The 20,358-nt window shown below is 39.2% G+C and overlaps 2 protein-coding genes across 4 annotated transcripts in view; one reads left to right on the top strand and one right to left on the bottom strand.

The window, feature by feature from the left end:
- The window catches only part of eps15l1b (epidermal growth factor receptor pathway substrate 15-like 1b), a 54,103-nt gene extending 42,032 nt beyond the window's left edge, over positions 1-12,071 (top strand). Inside the window, exons 23-24 of one of the 3 annotated variants that reach the window (XM_067452842.1) lie at positions 7,763-7,779; positions 11,003-12,071. In XM_067452842.1, coding sequence (XP_067308943.1) covers positions 7,763-7,779; positions 11,003-11,149 — 164 coding nt within the window. In that variant the 3' untranslated portion in view covers positions 11,150-12,071. Of the gene's footprint in view, positions 1-3,666; positions 3,828-7,762; positions 7,780-11,002 lie in introns of all 3 variants that reach the window. The other 2 variants (XM_067452841.1, XM_067452843.1) reach the window with 2 other exon arrangements.
- Positions 12,072-15,564: 3,493 nt separating this feature from the next.
- On the bottom strand, positions 15,565-18,942 carry klf2b (Kruppel like factor 2b). The gene is made up of 3 exons (XM_067453346.1): positions 18,640-18,942; positions 16,783-17,623; positions 15,565-16,305 (listed from the first exon to the last, which is right to left on the bottom strand). Exons 1-3 carry the CDS (start codon positions 18,706-18,708, stop codon positions 16,130-16,132), a joined length of 1,086 nt encoding a protein of 361 aa, XP_067309447.1. The 5' UTR covers positions 18,709-18,942; the 3' UTR covers positions 15,565-16,129.
- Positions 18,943-20,358: the final 1,416 nt, after the last annotated feature.

Genomic DNA, 20,358 nt, shown 5'->3' with positions numbered 1-20,358 from the left:
TTTTGTTTCTTACTCTTGACATTAGTCACATTTCAGCCTCTTTAAACTCATTTAAATCTCGTTGGATATTGTAGTGGGTTGTGGTTTCTTGGCCATGGTTTGTAAATATTGCTCATAGTTTAAAGAAATCGACCCTTTGCAGTGGTGTTGGTGCACCGCTGGTGAATATGGGCCTTTTTTACACCCTGAGTCGAATCGTATAGATGTCAGTCGCTCACGGGCCTTTGTGCATCTAAAGCCCTTATTTAATCATAGCATAGATATATAAATGTGCCTTCTAAAACCCAAAGTATACCTCGTTGTTTTTTTTACGTGTACGTTAGAGTATGCATACAGTCGAACGCATAGCCTTTCAAAGTATACCCTTTTTCACTTGCTCTCTAGAAAGTTTCATCTTTGTCCAGTGTTTGTCCAGTTATGAGCAATAAAACTGTCTTTGTATTCTTTTAAACTAAAGTTGCAGCTCTCTCATAATGGTTACAAAAATCGGGCTATACGCATACTATTCGGGTGACGAAATTTGCATCACATGGACCCTCCTGTGTGCGTAAAAACTGAATTATACTTTGGGCTTAAGGTGGGCGTACACGGTGCGATTTTTGCTGTCGTACGAACTCGCAGACGATGTTTTTCTCTCAGGAGAAATCGTGTGGACATTGTGGATGCTCGTATGGTCGTGGCTCGCAGTGTGTGAGAGGAAATGCGAAACGAGCCGAGCATGTTAAGAGCACCTCCCGACCTTATGATCATTTTTAAGCATGTTTAAAAAATTCGGGGAGTCGGCCCGATTTTCACCAGCGTATGGCTGTCCCCTATTGCCAAATCATGCACAACCACGTCACTTAGGCTTGATCTATGAGTATTATTAGGCTATAGCTCAGTGTCTGCAACAGCGTACACACACTTTCCCTCTCACGTGCGGCACGCTGTCTCTCTCCCTCTGGTTGTTTCGGTTGAAAGGAATGGCTACTGTTCTCAGCTTTTCAACAAATCATTTGCACACATATTTTTTCTTTATTTTTTGTATCTGAAGCTTTCAGCAACATAAGCTCCGGTCTCTGTGTTTAAGGCGAAAGCTCGTGTGATCGCGGCCGACTTTTTAAATGCCCATTTTTGAGTGGAAGTAAAAACACACCGTTTTCGTGCATGTGTCATTAAATGCAATTAAGCTTTTGCTCCCCGTCCCCTTTCCAGAAGAGGGTGGAGCCTGTACAGCTCGTGCCTCGTATACTCTGCCAAAAACGCAAACATCTGTTTTTGTTTTGATTTATCATCTCTATCACGGTCATACTCACGTGTCATTGCAGTTCTTCATCATCATGAAAGTTTATCTGCATGCGTTTTAAAGCATATCAGTCTAAACTTTTGATATATGGCTTTCTGAGCGCACACACACAAAGCACACACATAGCACACACACAGAGCTGATGTCAGATGGAGCGTCCCGTGAGTATTAAACTAAGTTCTCTTTGACGTCTTGTTGCGCTTTAACTGTCAAATACATACAAGGACATGTCAAAAACACAAAGTTCACATTGTCGGTTATGTCTGTGAACGCAAACAGCAGGGAAACTGGGGGGACGAGCTATGCTAATGAAGCGGAGTCTGTCAGATGTCATGGGCGGGGCCTAATCATATGTGATGTCATCACACTGCTGGAATCTAAAAATGGCTTGTTCTGAGACACTGCTTATGTTTTATGGGGATTAAAAAAGAGTGGATTTTTACTATAATAGTAAATAGTGTACACACAGTGCCGACACATTTATGTTCAAACACCATTTAAAAGTGAATGTTGCATAATAGTTCCCTTTTAAGAGGCCTCATTTTGTCCAAATTGTAAGGCAGCGTTGCACTTTGTGGAGAAATCAAAGCCAGAATACATTGCAACGAGTTCACTGAAAATGTTGATTATAAATTCATGCAGTACCAAAAAGAGTTAAAGGGTTAGTTCACCCAAAAATGAAAATTCTCTCATTAATTACTTATCCTCATGTCGTTCGACACCCGTAAGACCTTCGTTCATCTTCAGAACACAAATGAAGATATTTTTGTTGAAATCTGATGGTTCAGGCAGGCCTTCATTGACATCAATGTCATTTCCTCTCTTAAAACCCATAAAGGCACTAAAGACGTCGTTACAAAGCCCATCTCAATACAGAGTCTGTACAATAATTTTATGAAGTGACGAGAATATTCTTTTGTACGGAATTTTTTTTTTAATAACGACATATAGCGATGGGCCGATTTCAAAGCTAAGTTTCGAACGGTTATGAATCAGCGTATTGATTCAGGATTCGGATCGCCAATGTCATGTGATTTCAGCAGTTTGACACGCGATCCGAATCATGAATCAGTCCGCTCGGAAACTTTGTTTAGATATTGGCCCATCACTATATAAGTCAAGTTATTTCGTTTTTTTGCGCACAAATACTATTCTCGTCGCTTCATAAATGATTGTAGAGCCGCTGTAGTGAGATGGGCTTTGTAACGACGTCTTTAGTGCCTTTATGGGTCTTGAGAGAGGAAATGACATTGGTGTCAATGAAGGCCTTTCTGAGCCATCGGATTTCAACACTAATATCTTCATCTGTGGGTGATGAATTCACATGAGGGTGAGGAATTAATGACTGAATTTTCATTTTTGGGGGAACTAACCCTTTAATATCATCGGTTATGTTTTTTATTTTACTATTTGTACATATGTTAGAATATAGACAAACTTTTCTCTGGATATTTGCTTGAGCCTAATGGAGCTGATGAATTCATGTGAAAGTAAATCACACGTTGACTTTAACATTTCGCTTTCTTCTCTTTCTTGATTGCTGTTTCTTTCTTTCACATGTCAAGGCTATCCTGCATCTAGAGCCTTTTATTCAGTTTGTGATGATCGTATTCATCCTGGTCATTGCAGAATTGGGACGAAAGCAACTGGACTTTATTAAAGCAACTGCATGCTTATCATCACTTTTATTAGTACTTATATTGCATTAAATGATGATTAAATGCCTGCTCAAATCATGAGTTGTGCTGTTACTTGACTAAATAATCAGACAAGTAAAGTTCAGCTGCTTTTGAATAAATTCTACATAAAGCTGCACGATTACTTATTAAAAGATTGTGATCTTGTTTCAAACACTTACGTGTTCTCATTTATAAATGACTCATTTAATCATTCATTCAAGAGCTTTGTTCAAAAACACTGATTCATCCACTAATGAAACAACTGAAGTCTTTATGAGTGAGTCATTGAATCATTCATTCAAAAGCTTTGTTCAAAAACTCTGATTCATCCACAAATAAAACAATTTAAGTCTTTATGAGGGAGTCTTTGAATCATTCATTCAAGAGATTTGTTCAAAAACGCTGATTCCTCCAGTAATGAAACAAGTGAAGTCTTTGAGTGAGTCATTGAATCATTCATTCATCATTCACGGTTTAAGTAGACTGCTGCAATTAATATTTTGTCACAACCTCTAGTAAATTAAATGTTATTTTGTTTAGTTGACTGTTCAGAATCGTGATTCTCATTTTAACCGTAATCGTGCAGCTCTAATCCTACAGGACTTTGAATAAACTTTTGTCATTTTCAATGATCTATCCTGTACCTGAACTGTTCTGTTGGTGTTTTGGGAGTCATCTTTGTTTTCTTTGACACTATTTCAGGGAAGAATCCGCCTGTCACGAATAGCGGTTCAGTGGTTCATAGTCAAGGGTTTGGTGCTCCAGCTGTTCGAAAGACTCAAATGGACAGAGGACCCGTCTCCTCGTCCTCTTCCTTACGGTCTGTGGTTAACCCCTCCACAGGGGTTACAGACTTTAGAGCTGTAAGTCCAGGATTATGCCGTCTAAAACGTCTCCATCTAGCTAGTTTCTCTTTCTGCCGTCATCATTTTTGCGCCCCATTTCTGTTCCGCTTGTAGTTGTAGTTGCATCCGCTTCATTTGCTATCGCTGCTTCCTCCGCTGCCGTTTTGCCCGTCTGCATTGTCCTGCACGTGCTTCTGCCACAATAATGCCTTGCTTGAAATAATTTTGATAATTCTGTTATTATCAGCCTCATGTTGTTCCAAATCTGTTGTTCCATTCATTACAACATTACATCAGTAGGTGGCAACAAGTGACTGTTAAAAAATGTATTTCATGTATTTCAATGTAGAGATTCATTCAAAAATGCTGATTCATCAGTAATGAAACAAGTGGAGTCTTTATGAGTGAGTCATTGAATCATTCACTCGAGATTTGTTCAAAAATGCTGATTCATCAGTAATGAAACAAGTGGAGTCTTTATGAGTGAGTCATTGAATCATTCACTCGAGATTTGTTCAAAAATGCTGATTCATCAGTAATGAAACAAGTGGAGTCTTTATGAGTGAGTCATTGAATCATTCACTCGAGATTGGTTCAAAAACGCTGATTCATCCGGTAATGAAACAAGTGAAGTCTTTATGAATGAGTCATTGAATCATTAATTCGAGATTTGTTCAAAAATGCTAATTCATCCAGTAATGAAACAAGTGGAGTCTTTATGAGTGAGTCATTTAATCATTCACTCAAGAGATTTGTTTAAAAACGCTGATTCATGATTCAATGCTGATTCATGCTGTGTTCGAAATTTCCCCCATAATCTCCTTATTGCGGTGCATTGTTGGATTGAATGAGCGCACTGGATAACATCAACTATGGTTTCAGACACCACAACAAATGGCTGTCCCCTCAAATATTGCCCTATTTAAAGGTATTTGGGGCGATTTCGGACACAGCCTATATGTGAGTCATTGAATCATTAATTCAAGAGATTTGTTCAAAAACACTGATTCGTCCAGTGTTGAAACAAGTGACATCTTTATGAGTGAGTCATTGAATCATTTGTTCAGTTCAAATTAATTAAACATTTTTTTTAAATAGACTGCATCAATTAACATTTTGGCAGAACCTCTAGTAAATTACATGTTGTTTTGGCTATTAAGATTCGTGGGAGAATCATGATTTCTGTTTAAATAAAAATCATGATTCTGAATTTATCCATAATCGTGCTGCTCTTAGTGACATTATCCAGCTCAAGTTTAGTTTTGTTCTTATCCGATAGTGTCAATGCACTCAAATCGATAATATTACTAAATATGAATTGTCTTTTAAACCCAAACTTTTAAAACATGTTTGAAATGACATAAAAACAAAACCCTGATCTCTAGTTTTAGGTTACTCTAGGTTTTTTGCTGTGTTCTGATGATGCAGCTGAACAGAAACAACAAGAGGAAGTTTTAGTGGAACAAACCTGGTGTTGGTTTTGACCAGATGGCCAAAAAAGTTTATTTTTGTACGCTGTAAAAATAAATAGTTGTCTCAACTTAAAAATGTAAGTGTTCTTGCTGCCTTTATTTTAGTCAACGAAGCGACAGCTAAGTGACTGTACTAAGTGACAACTTAGATATTTGAATTGACTTAACTCAATTCTAAGGCAGCATGAACACTTACTTTTTTAAGCTGAAGCTACAATTTCATGGACATTTTTAGACTAAAAGGGCATTTAAAACAATTTAAAAAATATATTTTTTTACCACAAAAGTCATGATTATCAAAGTTTTTGGTGTCAAACATGCTAAAGTAGTTTTCATATATAATTTTCTGAAGTTGAAGAAAATAATATTGCATTGGCTAGAGATGTTGTAGAAACATTTTTTCCCAATAGTAAAAAAAAAATAAAAAATACATTTTTGACAAAAGTTTAAAAGCTAAAATGTATGACCCTCTTACTTTTGAAAGTTAGTTCACCAAAATGTAATTATATAGAAAAGTATTATTATTTTTTGACAAAATAGTGAAAGAAAACAATTTTGTTTCTGATCTGATCCGACATTCTGATCTGAATGAAGAGACAAATGATGCAATTCCAGGTATCAAACAGAGATTTTAGGAGTTTGAAATTTCCATAATTTTAGCTTTGTGGTCATTATTCTGGTTTGACTCATTCATGATCAGACAAGACTTCAGTGTCATCCATAACAAGGCTGAAGATAATTCGTCTTATTTGATTTCCCCCCAAAATAGGTTTAACCATAAATCTCACTAAACTTTGATAAATGTGTGCTTCTGGGCTCCAGATTCCAGATACAGTCTCTCAAAACAGGATGGTCTGGTATGTTATATATATATTTTTCTTTTTAAGTGAATGTATTTAGCTTTAATTGTTCAGATTTTTAGCTTGTCACCAGTTTCTGCAACAACTCTAGCCAATGCAATATTATTTTCTTCAACTCAATGATTCAGAAAATCATATATGAAAACTACTTTAGAATGTTTGACACCAAAAACTTGGATTATCATGACTCTTGTGGTAAAAAATGATGTTTTTGATGTTTTTAAATGCCATTTAATATTCCTGAAGAACACAGTGCGTTTAAGTGACCTTTCAAACGCATGATGGTAATTTGACCTCAGGATGACACTTTGGTCTAGAAAAGTGAGAAGCGTTTACCAAAACACTTCCTGTTTTCTGACTTGCGCTGGCAACTGGTTTCACCACAGTGTCACAGTTACTTTAGGTTCATTTTGCACATTTTTAATATGCTTTTTAAATAAAGATATAAAATCAATTTCACTGGAGTTAAGTGTATTTGCTCGAGAATTAAATAATTGCGTAAGTATCACTGCTACATTTATTTTGCACTTCCTCATAGACAATATCAGGATTAAACAGTTAGGGGGAATAAACTTTCATTACGCTAAAGGCTTCTAACTTCGTTTTGGAGTCTCCTACAATAGATTTACATGCATCAAAGGTTTCAAAACGCTTTAATTTTCTCATAATATGCATCGAACATCACCTCATTTCTAAAAGTGTCATAATACAGTTTGTTTGAAGATCAGTCTCTCTAAACCCCGCCTTTCTGGGAACCTGCTTGGCTCTGATTGGTCAGATGGCCCATTCTGTTGTGATTGGTCTTACTCTGCTCTGATTGGTTGACCGTTTACAGCAGGTGTCGGAAACCAATCACCTATTACCACATTTGAAATTCAGCACTTGATACACAGGGATACGAACATTAACGATGGCGTCACTTTTACCGTATAAATTTCAGTGCATCAAATTGTATACACAGCGCTAAAAACAGCCTTCTCGACATGTCGACAACATGAACCAAACTCTTCCCGTCTCAGCTACAACTAATTAAACAAATTAATTCAGTCAAATGAACTTTTATGAGTATTTAGAACTTTCTTTTTCTTTTGGATTCACAAAACGGACACATTTTAAGTACCGGTAATCTAAACTCTTTCATAAATGTAGCTACAACTACAGTGTTTGAGGGCGGGGCAAAGAAGACATTGTTCATAGACCAATGAAGATTATGCAAATTTGTTACATTGATCAATTCATCAGAATGAATTGTTTCTTTAGGAGACAACAACTTTATTTGTCATGCACTTTGAACTTTAAAACTTTGCAGGTCTTCTAGATTAAAAAACAGCTCTATTACACCGTACGTGAAAGGTAATATTTGAAAAAGCATAATAGGGGCACATTCAACATCTGAATTTGAAATCTTATCTGGGGCAAATCCAGGTCAGGCCACAAGTGGCTCAACTGACATGAAACCACATCTTTGCTCCGTTGTGTGTGTGTGTGTGTGTGTGTGTGTGTGTGTGTGTGTGCGCACCCTGTGGCATGCAGTGCAGATGAAGTTTTGCATGTTGCATGAGGCTTTTGTTGTGTTTACCGTGCTTGTTTAGAGCTGTGCTGTAATTTGTCTTTCTCCCAGGCACTGAACACATGAAGGTAAGGTGAAACGCAGGTCTCTTGACCACATCTGAGCGCTCTGCATGTGTTTGTGTCAACCATCAAACACCTGCTCCACCCTGCGTGCACACAAAACCCTTCACAAATCACCCTGAGAAATCAGACCACGTATTGAAGCGCTTGAAAACAGCAGCAGCAAATGTAAGACCAGTCGACCAACCGCAGTGAGAAATGACTAGACAAGACCGGAGATATAGTTCATGGAGGGGCATTTAAACACTGACATTGCTTAAGAAAGACATTTTCTTATGTAAAGTACCCTAAAAAACCTATATAGTATTTAGACACTGACATTGCACTTAAAATGTCTGAATGCCATTGCATTAGATCAAGTATTATTTCAATTTTTCACCCAAATTAATGTGAATACACTGTTCAAGCAAATTGTGATGAGAGTCTGAAGATGAAGTTTTAGCTCTAAAGTAACATTTTGACTCTGTGAAGTTTGTTTATACACTTTTTTTCCCAATAAATAACACTTGATTTAATATTCTGTGTCTAATGCAAGCACATTCAAATAGTTTAAATATGATTCAAGACACTAATATACGTATTAAGTGTTATTTTGTAATGGTTATCATACCGATTTGTCTTCATTTACTGTGTGTTGTGTCTCTGGTAACTTACATTTGATGGTAACCAAAGACTTCACAACTTTGGTTTCTTGCTTCGCTTTCAATCACTTGTTGCACAACAGATGATCCTTGCGCTGTTTTTGACCAATTCAAAAGAAAAAAATCGGGTCAGATTGAATGCATAATTGTGCACGAATGACTTTGAAACGAGTGATGTTTAATTCATCCTGTCATGTGATCTGATATGAGGACTGGGCGATTATATAGTCATAATGTGTTCATAATGCTTTTACTGGCAGGATAAAATCAAGGAACATCATGAATACTCTGGTATTTTAATGTGCTTTTGTTTTGGCTATTAAAAGGATACACTTTAAACCCTAACACTCAAAAATAATGAATTGGTTTGAGTAGAGCCAACTCAAATTAAACAAATTAGTTCAATCAAATTAACTTTTATGAGTATTTAGAACTTTTTTCTTTTGAGTTCACAAGCGGACACCTTTTAAGTAATCTGAACTCTTTCATTGTTTTGAGTTCTATGAACTTGTTTCTTTTAATTTAGACAAACTTAAATTTAACTCAATCTGGACTGGGATTTCTGTTTCCCAGCATGCTTTACCTTGTCACTCAATGTTATCAAAGCATTGTGTTACCAATCAGCAAGGTAGCATTTATTGAATTAGCTAGGTTAAGCTAGCCAAGTTTATATCAAGTTTGTACCAAGTTGATCATATTAATTTCAAATATTTTAAGTTGAGCAATTAAAATGAATTTTACAAAATAAAAATCTGAAAGTCCTACCTACTTTAAACTTTCAATTTCTTTACTTAAAAAATATGTAGCTCAATTTTTTTTTTAGTTTTGCCAACTTATTTGAGTGTAGTTCACCCAAAAATCAATCACCCTCAAGTTCCAAACCCGTAACCAGTTTCTTTCTTCTGCTGAACACAAAAGAAGATATTTTGAAGAGTGTTGGTAACCAGACAAGTTTACGGCAGCCATTGTAGGAAAACAATGGAAGACAATGGGTGCCGTTTAACTTGTCTGGTCACCAACATTCCTCAAAATATCTTATTTTGTGTTCAGCAGAAGAAAGAAACACATACAGGTTTGGAACAACATGAAGGTGAGTAAATGACAGAATTGTAATTTTTGGTGAATTGTCCCTTTAAGTAGGGCTGCATGATTAATCAAAATAAAACTGAAATCGGGATATGGCTTAGTGAGATTATCAAATTGCAACGGCTCCAATTTAAGTTTTAGAGTTAAAAGGGAGTAAATGTAGTTGTTGGTAGTTAAATGTCAATTTTAAATGTAAAATTAACTCCCTTACTAACTATTAATAAGCGGTAAGTAGGAGTTTATTGAGGCAAAAGTCTTGGTCAGTAGTAAGTTATAGTGATTTGACCGTAATCTAAAATGTGATCATATTAGTATTGTAATTTAGCAGATTTAATGTAAAATAAAATAATTATTAAACTACACACACACACATACACGTTTGTTTTTGTGACATATGGGGACATTCCATAGGCGTAATGGTTTTTATACTGTACAAACCTTATTTTCTATCCCCTTACACTGCCCCTAAACCTACCCATCACACACACACACACACACACACACACACACACACACACACACACACACACACACACACACACACACACACACACACACACACACACACACACACACACAACACACGCCCCTGCCCCTGCCCCTGCCCCTAAACCTACCCATCACACACACACACACACACACACACACACACACACGCCCCTGCCCCTGCCCCTAAACCTACCCATCACACACACACACACACCCACACACACACACACTGCCCCTGCCCCTAGACCTACCCATCACACACACACACACACACACACACACACACACACACTGCCCCTAAACCTACAGACACACACACACACACACACACACACACACACACACACACTGCCCCTAGACTTACCCATCACACACACACACACACACACTGCCCCTGCCCCTAGACCTACCCATCACACACACACACACACACTGCCCCTGCCCCTAAACCTACACACACACACACACACACTGCCCCTGCCCCTAGACCTACCCATCACACACACACACACACACACACACTGCCCCTGCCCCTAGACCTACACACACACACACACACACACACTGCCCCTGCCCCTAAACCTACACACACACACACACACACACACACACACACACACACACTGCCTCTTAACCTACCCATCACAGGAAACATTCTGCATTTTTACGTTCTAAAAAAAATTCCTCCTGTGTGATTTATAAGCCTTTTGAAAAGTGGGGACATGGGTAATGTCCTCATATTTCACAAACCCGAACCTGACTAACTCGAAGTTTGTGAAAAGGTATTATTCCCCCTGAAGGTTTTAACTGTATTTTTTGATTAAACATGTTGAAACTACATTTGCAGTAAAGTTTGTCAGCGCTTTAAAAACATTTCAGAGCAAATGCCAAAAATATTAGGATAGTTAGGGCTGAAGAATGACAATCTATATATTTATCGATATCTCGCCCAGCCCTAGTGATGCCTTCTCCGGTGTGATATCTTCTGTAATGACGTTTGTTTTCCCGCTCAGCTCGGAAATGAGACGCAGCAGCTCGAGTGGGCCAAACGTGAGAGCCAGAGGGAGGAGGCGGAGCGTATCCGGAGGCTCCGCCTACAGGAACAACAGGACCTGGAGTTGGCTCTCGCACTCAGTCGATCTGAGATGCCCAGAACGTGAAGCTGCTAGTTTGGATTCAATCCTTCAGCCAACACCTAAAGTGAAGGTTTCAGATGAAGGTTTTGCACGAGCTGCCGATCACAATCTCTTCCTGAAGATCTCTCAGGTTTGCTGTTCGCATCCACTTTTGGAGAACCCTGGACCAATGAAGTGCTTATGCTTTTTAAAGATTATATACAGCTTTACCAAATACTGTAGGAGTAGCAGGAGATCACACTTCTCTTGTGGCATTTATTCATACACATCTTCAGTATCGTAATAAATATCAGCCCATGTTGGTTTTGCAAAGCAGATTATATCACAAGTGCTCTATATCTGACCTTACAAGGGAGGAATTACTGAATCTCTGCACTAAATGATTATATATAAACCTGTGTAATCAATGCATTCCCAACAAAATCCCATTTTTCATCCCGGTTGCACGTACTGTTTAATTTTAGACACATTAAGATCAAATGAAGGAATGCGCTGTGATGCTTTTTATTTGGGGTTTGCACTATTCATATGAGCGTGAGATGATTTTTCTTTAATTGTTGAGCTGTTTTTGTGTTTAACCCTTTAAATGTTGATCAGATCCTCCAGGTGACGCCAAATCACTGCCCACTTTGATTTAGTTTGATTTCTGTTCTTGATATTTTGCTTGAAGTGAAGCCTTATACTGTATATTAAACTGATTCGTATGTATTCATAATATATTTATTGCATCAGTGATAACACTAAAATCAGCAGGTTATGGATTGTGTATATGCTAGAGAAGTAAATTTGGGTGTTTCTATGGTTTGGATGATCATGTTGAAGACTCTACTGACATTCAATGTCTTTATGTGTTTTGTTTCTTTCGTGGAAAAGGGCTGAAAATGATTGTATAATGTGCTGCTTTTCAGTGTTTTAATAAATAACAAGCATATTTATTTGTATGCACTAGAAATACTTGTTGTTGTTTTTTACCTTGGAGTGAAAAAGCCATTTCTTCTGAAAATCAACAGAAATTAAAGTATTATGACCACACCGATCAGGCATCACATCCACCGACAGGTGAAGTGAATAACACTGATTATATTTTCATCATATCTCCTGTTAGTGGGTGGGATATATTAGGCAGCAAGTGAACATTTTGTCCTCAAAGTTGATGTGTTAGAAGCAGGAGAAATGGGTAAGCGTAAGGATTTGAGCGAGTTTGACAAGGGCCAGATTGTGACGGCTAGACGACTGGGTCAGAGCATCTCCAAAACTGCAGCTCTTGTGGGCTGTTCCCGGTCTGCAGTGGTCAGTATCTATCAAAAGTGCTCCAAGGAAGAACAGTGGAGAACCGGCCACAGGGTCATGGACGGCCAAGGCTCATTGATGCACGTGGGGAGCGAAGGCTGGCCCGTGTAGTCCGATCAAACAGACGAGCTACTGGAGCTCAAACTGCTCCAGAAGTTAATGCTGGTTCTGATAGAAAGCTGTCAAAATACACAGAACATTTCAGTTTGTTGTGTATGGGGCGGCATAGCCGCTGACCAGTCAGGGTGCCCATGCTGACCCCTGACCCCGCCGAAAGCACCAACAGTGGCACGTGAGCATCAGAACTGGACCACGGAGCAATGGAAGAAGGTGGCCTGGTCTGAGGAATCACGTTTCTTTTACATCACATGGATGGCCGGGTGTGTGTGTGTGTGTGTGTGTGTGTGTGTGTGTGTGTGTGGCTTACCTGGGGAACACATGGCCCCAGGATGCACTATGGGAAGAAGGCGAGCCGGCGGAGGCAGTGTGATGCTTTGGGCAATGTTCTGCTGGGAAACCTTGGGTCCTGCCGCTGATTACATTTTTTTTTTAAACTTGGAGACTATTTAGTTCTCTATACAATGTGAAGTAATTTCAGATATTAATAGCATTTCTATTTTTGAAGTGTTCTGCAGTGCTGCAGTGTTCAACATATAACATCTGCTTTTAAAGAGCCGTTTGCCGTCAGCTCCACCGGGCGTGAGATCAGATTTGTGTGCACCTGCTGCACTTCATATCTAGTCGTGTTCATGTTGATGTGCAGTGTGTATGTTGAGCTCAACTATTGCTAATGCATGCGCGTCCTGTGCGTCCTCGCCATCAATGAGCTCTTTTTCATGTCTCTCTCTCGTGCGTCTATCAGACCTTTGTCTTTTGCAAATGCTCTGTGAACGGCTTCAGCTTCAAATTGCTGTTTTTCCTGGATCCGTCGAGTAACACAAGCTGGAAGAATGAAGTCCGAGCTCAAACCGGACCCAAATGGAGGCCTTGGAAAGATTGAGATCTAAGTGTGAAAATAATTTAACAGCTGCATGAATTTTAGCTTCGGTATGTTAATTACCCCCATTTGGAATAACAGGAAATTCCTGTGTGAGTTTTTATTTACTGAAGGCCGCCGAAAGGGCTGATTTTAAGATGGACAAATGAGAAGGGCTCAGGTGACCGAAACATAAGGCTCCGGCTCTTTCCTCATGCGTGTTTTTCTTCACTCGTAACCATCCACACGTTCAGAAGGTCTGCCAGACGACCGTCTAGTCTTTGGGTTTAGTTGTGTTTTGGTGCTGAGAGGTTAAATGGTGGGGTCAGGGATTACTGACCGAGATCAAGACGTTTTTACACAAAAGTGGATTTAAAGTTCAAAATCACTTTTTATTTGCGCATCAATGGACGTTGTTTCACATAATATATTGTTTTAAAATAGTTTGGCTGTATATATATCTCATCTCTAATAGATAGTTTTTGTATAGACACACCGTCCTTAATATGTGTTTGGCTTTGAAGGGGAAATAAGAGAAGTGTGTTTTCTGTTGATGTCAGATTGGTAGTAATAGTTACTATCATCAGCACATAAAAGTGAAATGAGATTTCTGCTTCACTTCACTGCGTCGGCTAATAATAGTCAGGATCACATTTCTTCTTTTTCTTTTGAATTTGCGTAAAAGGGAACCTGTTGTCCTGTTTTCACACATTATTCACTCATGCAGAACAACTACAACTCCTGAATATATCTGTGTGTGTGTATTCTAAGAGTTGTACTTGTTCTATATATACACTATATATAATTTATGTATCAAAATAAATGAATTACATACCTTATATACCTATATATAACCTTGTGTATATATATATATATATATATATATTTATATATATATATAAAATTGTATTAAATTATTGTAAAATCAATGCACCATTTACACATGCATATATCACACACGCAGATCAGAAACAATATAGTTTAATATATTATGAATGTAGATAATATAGAATCAACACATTGATTAAATGTGATATTTTACTCTCTCTCTCTCTCTCTCTCTCTCTCTCTCTCTATATATATATATATATATATATATATATATACTTTTTAACATATTACTTGTATATATTTTGTATGCACATGATGTTTAATTGAATAATTGAATAGCGGTTTTATGGTTTATTTTTCTTTATTCTAAGGTATGCATTAGAAAAATAGCAATAATGCACAAGTGGGTGTGTCTGAACTTTTGACCGGTATTGTTTATATAAATAAATGCATTTTCATTTTGTATTTTTTATTCTATAAATCTAAATCTCGTGTTTTTTCCAGTCTTCACAGAGTGAAATGAGTTGATGCTGAATATGCAGATCGTTGTATTTTATCTTGCAGGTTTGACATCAAAGCACCGCTGGCGTCTCTTTGATGTCCGTGTCTTTTCTGGAGTCTGGGATCTTCAGCGGAGAGCCGAGCGCCCCTCCGTCCAGACGGATCTAAATTCTCTCTCTGTAATTATGTAAATGTAGTGTTTGTATTTATAGGCAGAAGCCACAGGCTGCTGGCCTCAACCTGACGCAGCTGGAAAGCATCTTGGTCTAAACTATAATACCGACTCCACCAGCTCGAGTGGGGGTTCAAGAATAGCACTCCAGTTCTGGGGACTTCGTTTTCCAGTCGCTTCAAAGGAGCCCATAATAAGAGACTCGCAGCCCGACAGACGGAACAGGACACAAGAGACATGTAGATATATTCAAATTTAGTTTAATATTTACAATAAATACAGTACTTACAATATAAAATGTATGTACACAATCTTATAAAAAGCCAGGACCTCAAGCCCCAGTGCATAGGGTGCTAGTGTACATCAGGGACACTCGTTTGGGCAACACTTTACAATAAACCATTATTGATCGCTCATCGTCGGAACGACAACTAATGTGTCACGTCATTGTAAAGCGTTACCAACGTTTGAAAAGAAATGCTTCTCTCTGTACACATGCCATCAAGACGGCAGCAAAGTGTACATGCTGCTGTCTAGGTATCAAAATGAAAAACCAAACACACACAGCTCTGTTTGATGCAAGGCAGTTTCAAGAGCAAAACATTGTCATCGTGCATTTTCCACTGGAGGTTTGCTAGTCGTCAGGCTTTGCACTCTTCGTGGCTTCAAAAACTGCTTTTCTTACTTAGTATTTTTGTCTTGTTTTAAGTCCAAATATCTAAAAATTCTTACACTAAGAAGCCTTTACCAGACAAGCAACAGTTTTTGTCTTGTTTTGGGGGAAGACAGCTGAGTTTTAATAATCTGCCAATGGGGTAAGCAAAATAATCTCAATTCAAACAGAAAACAAGATTATTTTTCTTACCCCATTGGCAGATCATTTTGCTTCTTTTTAGCAAAAGCTAACTTAATTTTGAGTTGTTTTCCCCCAAACCAAGACAAAACTTTCAACTTTTGAATTTTTAGATAGTTGAACTTAAAACAAGACAAAAATACTAAGTAAGAAAGGCATTTTGTTTTGCAGTGAAGGCACTGTTTAACTTCCACACTGTCTCCCGATCGGACACAGATTCATAGGACCAGCCCTTCAGGATGCATTTTTTGACCTTTAAAAAGAGCTCTGCGTAAACTATGTAGTACCAGCTACCTTGTTACAAAAGTATGATGATATATATTATGGACAAGAGGCATAAAGTCATTAAATAAGGCAGTTGTGTGGTTGCGGATCCAGTCCTCACAGGTGTCTCTTCATGTGCAGGGCCAGGTGGTCGGAGCGGGAGAAGGCGCGCTCACACAGATGGCACTGGAACGGCCGGTGTCCCGTGTGTTTGCGGAAGTGGCGGGTCAGCTCGTCGGAGCGGGCGAACTTCCATCCGCAGCCCTCCCAGTTGCAGTGGTACGGTTTCTCACCTGATGAATCAAAGGGTCACATTTAGTTGGTTTCAACACACAAACGGAAGCTTGTATGCTTGTAAAGGAAGTGTATGTAAGATTGTGGCCAAAACTAGTACTGCAATAACTTTTAAATGACTGTAGAGCGGGGTATTCCCCTCCCCCTCCCCCTGACTCGAGGTTGCCAGATATGCTGCAGGAACATTTGTAGCTGCAGCTGTGGTAACTAGAGCAGATCTGGCAACCTGAAGCACTACTGACTTCGTGATTGGTCGATAGGTGGAGGGCGGAGCTTCAGGCCAGAACACAACAGCTGAGGGCTGCAACTTCACTTTTTAAATGACAATATCCTGGCCGGACTACTGTTGTCAGTGAAGTATTTGAAATGAACATGATTTCTTAATGTCTAGTGACATATCAGGGCCATTTTATGATTCATTGAAATACATTTCTTACATACAGCTCCTTTAAAGGCGAGGTTGGAGGTGCTCTTACCGGTGTGGGTTCGGTGATGCGCCTTCAGGTGCGAGCTCTTGGTGTATGTTTTCCCGCAGCCGGCGTAGGTGCAGGTGTGGGACGCCGTGCGCTTCCTCGGCCAGGTGCGGCGTCCTCGCTTGGGTTTCGACTCCATTAGCTCTAGCGGGGAGGATGGGGGTGTCAGGAGAGCCCTGGGCTGCATCCCCATGGCCTCGTCGAACATCCCGAACTGGTGTGGCGCCGTGTAGGGCATTTGCATTTGGGCGTAAGCTGGCGGCGAGTGATGGAAAGCCTGTGGAAACGCGGACTGGCGCGGGTCGTCCGGACTCAGCGGGGGGGTCATATTCCCCGCGCCCTGCGGAGAAACGGCCAGCCTGGGTTGCTCGAAAGACATCATGCATGAAATGTTGCCCTCTTGTTTGATTTTTTGGCAGCTTTGCGGCACCATGCCCATCACCGGTCCGTAACCGTCCATCGGAGGCTCGACTTTGATATCAACAAAGTCCTGTCGGGGGAACCCCGTCGAGTTGATGATGAATCTTCCCTGAATGGCACCGTCGTAGCCGCTGTCCATGTCGGAACGGAGAAGCTCAGCCATGAGGCTGTTCCCGTATGGAGGCGGCCCACCGCACTGCTCCTGAGACGGATACGCTCCGGTCGAGTACAGGCCGCACGGCTCTGAGTGAGACACGTATTCGGCCGCCGCCTCTAGAGGTCCTGTGGTGTTGGCCAGGATAAACTCCAGGTCTAAATAATTGCTCAGATCCTCGTCATCCTTGCGGCCACGACAAGTGTCCATGTTCTGTGCCACGTTGAGCGGAGGGCAGCTCAGGGGTTTGTCCTCCACACTTTTCCACCTCTGCAACAGAATAGAGGATGTTTAGAACCAAAACACTGATGGATACTCAAGCTCTGCTAAAAAGTATTCCAGGTATCTCTTTTTAAGACTGATACTGGATTTACATGTAGATAGACATACCGTATAATCATGCATGGATGTATATATGACAAATTTATTTTGTTTTACTTAATGTAGGGTGAATTCCGGATGATTGAGACACTTTTTGCAATTGAGATGACTGGAAAAATGTGTCAACTATATACAAGTATACATCTAATAGATGCATATGAAGACTTCAAATGCAAAAACCTCTAAGTCTGTGACTTTTTTTTTTTTTTTTTTTTAATTAGCATTTTTTATCCTGGCTTATATGTTTAAGTTCAGTAATTTCACTTTAATGGCAATGAAAAGCTATATACTCAGTTATTGAAATGCACCATTTTTTTAAGAGTAGAATTAAAAACATAAAAATGCTAATTTAAAAGAAAAAGATCAGATGTGTGTGTGTGTGTGTGTGTGTGTGTGTGTGTGTGTGTGTGTGTGTGTGTGTGTGTGTGTGTGTGTGTGTGTGTGTGTGTGTGTGTGTGTGTGTGTGTATATCGTTGATTGGGACACATTTTTCCAGTCATCTCAGTTGCAAAAATGTCCCAATCATCCTGAATTCACCCTATATATAGTCAAACCAGATCGATTTATCATATATAATTTCATATATAGTCCTGTATCTGTGCATCTTATGTATATCTATTTGTACTTATAAAGGAAGTGTATATACATACACATATATATATATATAATATAAAACGAAGTTTTTAACATCATAAAACAAGATAGATTTAACTCATAAGCACACATTAAAATATGAACACGTTTTCAGAGTGCGTATCTTTAATATATTTTCTCTCGTGCAAACTTTAGCGAACAAGTGGAAAACAAATACACTCGCTCGGAATTCGTTTCTCCCGCAGTTTTAACCGAGTTTCCCACATTAATTCACCATAGTTTCCCAGTTTAGAAGTGCATCAAATACTTACATCCTCCCAGAGTTTTTCCTTATGGTTTGCAAACGTTGAAATCGAAGGCAAAAGGCAAGGTAAAGCCATTTCCAAGTGTCACGGTGCGCGTGTGTTCAGCTGTAGTTTTCTTGCGTGTTGCTGCACTTGCTCCTGAAGCGATGTCAAACCTTTTCCCTGGAGTCAACTTCTTCCAGAGTCATGAACAAAGAGTGCCGGGCAGGAGAGCCTCCTACCAAATAAATACTGCTCCTGGACCAGTCGTGTGTGTGTGTGAGTGAAGGAACCGCGTTTAGAGCTCCAGATATGCGCGCTCTTCACAGGTCCACAGTGTCTCAGTGTCGGACTGCGCGCTCGCTCTCTCATTTAAGCGCTGGTGACGCGCGGTCACGCCCCGAGAGGCGGTCACTCGCAATGTCACTATCATCTGTATACTACACACACAGAACTGTTACCAAGGCGTTTCAACAAAAGCTCCAATTGATCCAAGTGTAATTCCAGTGTCCAAACAGCCTACGTTCACCCATGCGTAATTTAGACTCCAAATATACGCGCTTTCCAATGAAAGCAAGTGACTACACAATAAGGTTACATTTAGATCTTAGAAGTCAAATGAAGTTGTTTTTGCATGCTGATATGGCAATTTTCAGTACAATAGATTAGTAGGTGATCCAAATGTCAAGTTTTCCCTATCATTATGTATCCTTTCATGTGATATATATATATATATATATATATATATATATATATATATATATATATATATATATATATATATATATACATATATATAATCACATGAAAATCATAAAACCGAGATGATGCATGTCCTATAGATCCTCATGCCTCTTAATATGTAAATATATTACATATTTTGACCTGTTTATGTAAATAATCGTTTTTCAGATGAAATGTAACTGAATTTGTTATTTACTGTAAATATTTTATTTTATTGTTGTTTTAACCCCGCGACTGGGTTTTGATTGTTTTTACCCAGTTATTGGGTTCTTTTTTTTTTAGAGTGTATCTGAGTTTATTATAGTTACCACACTAGAAATTTCAAGTGTTTTTGTAAAACTAAAAACTAATAATTTTTGCATGCATATGAATGCAGGACAAAGATTACATTTCTAAATAAGTTTCACGTGAAAAAATAAAACTATAAAAATTCCCCCCTCTCAGTTAATGTCATGAGCCAGCACGAGCAGTGGCGCTGTACCGTGTTTACTGTAGTAAAGGGTTTCAGTGAGAGACTTGTTTGAGGAATGCACGTAAAGCGAGATTAATGTGAAAGCGCGAGCCCTCAAAGGCGCTTTATCATGATGATTGTGCGCGCGCAGCGGGTTTGTCTAAACGCGGACAGCAGGCGCCAGTCTCACCTGACTCTCCTCTCAGATGTTCGCCCTACCTTTCGCCTCATTCAGGTGTAAATGGAGGGGGGATTAAATGGCTGGAATGCTGATGGTTGCTGGGAATTATTGGCTTTGCTTTAGCAGCCATTAGTTTCGTTAATGATGTCCCGAGGACGCGACTCGACTGTGAGAGAAACTGACAGGAAAAGAAAAACTGGACAGGTTACTTATTATTTACATCTGAAGAATACACAATCTAAGCGTCAGTGGTTCATGCACTTTGCACTTTGGTTTCCATGAGCGTCATTACCGTGATATATTTACCTTGATACTAGGCCTACTCAGTGATTAAATGTTTATGTACTATGGTATTTACATGGTAAAAGAT

The sequence above is a fragment of the Pseudorasbora parva genome, chromosome 9 (assembly GCF_024679245.1).
Source record: "Pseudorasbora parva isolate DD20220531a chromosome 9, ASM2467924v1, whole genome shotgun sequence".
Classification (NCBI taxonomy): Eukaryota; Metazoa; Chordata; class Actinopteri; order Cypriniformes; family Gobionidae; genus Pseudorasbora; species Pseudorasbora parva.
Note: the sequence above shows the minus strand (reverse complement) of the source record. Positions and strands in the feature narration are given on the sequence as shown.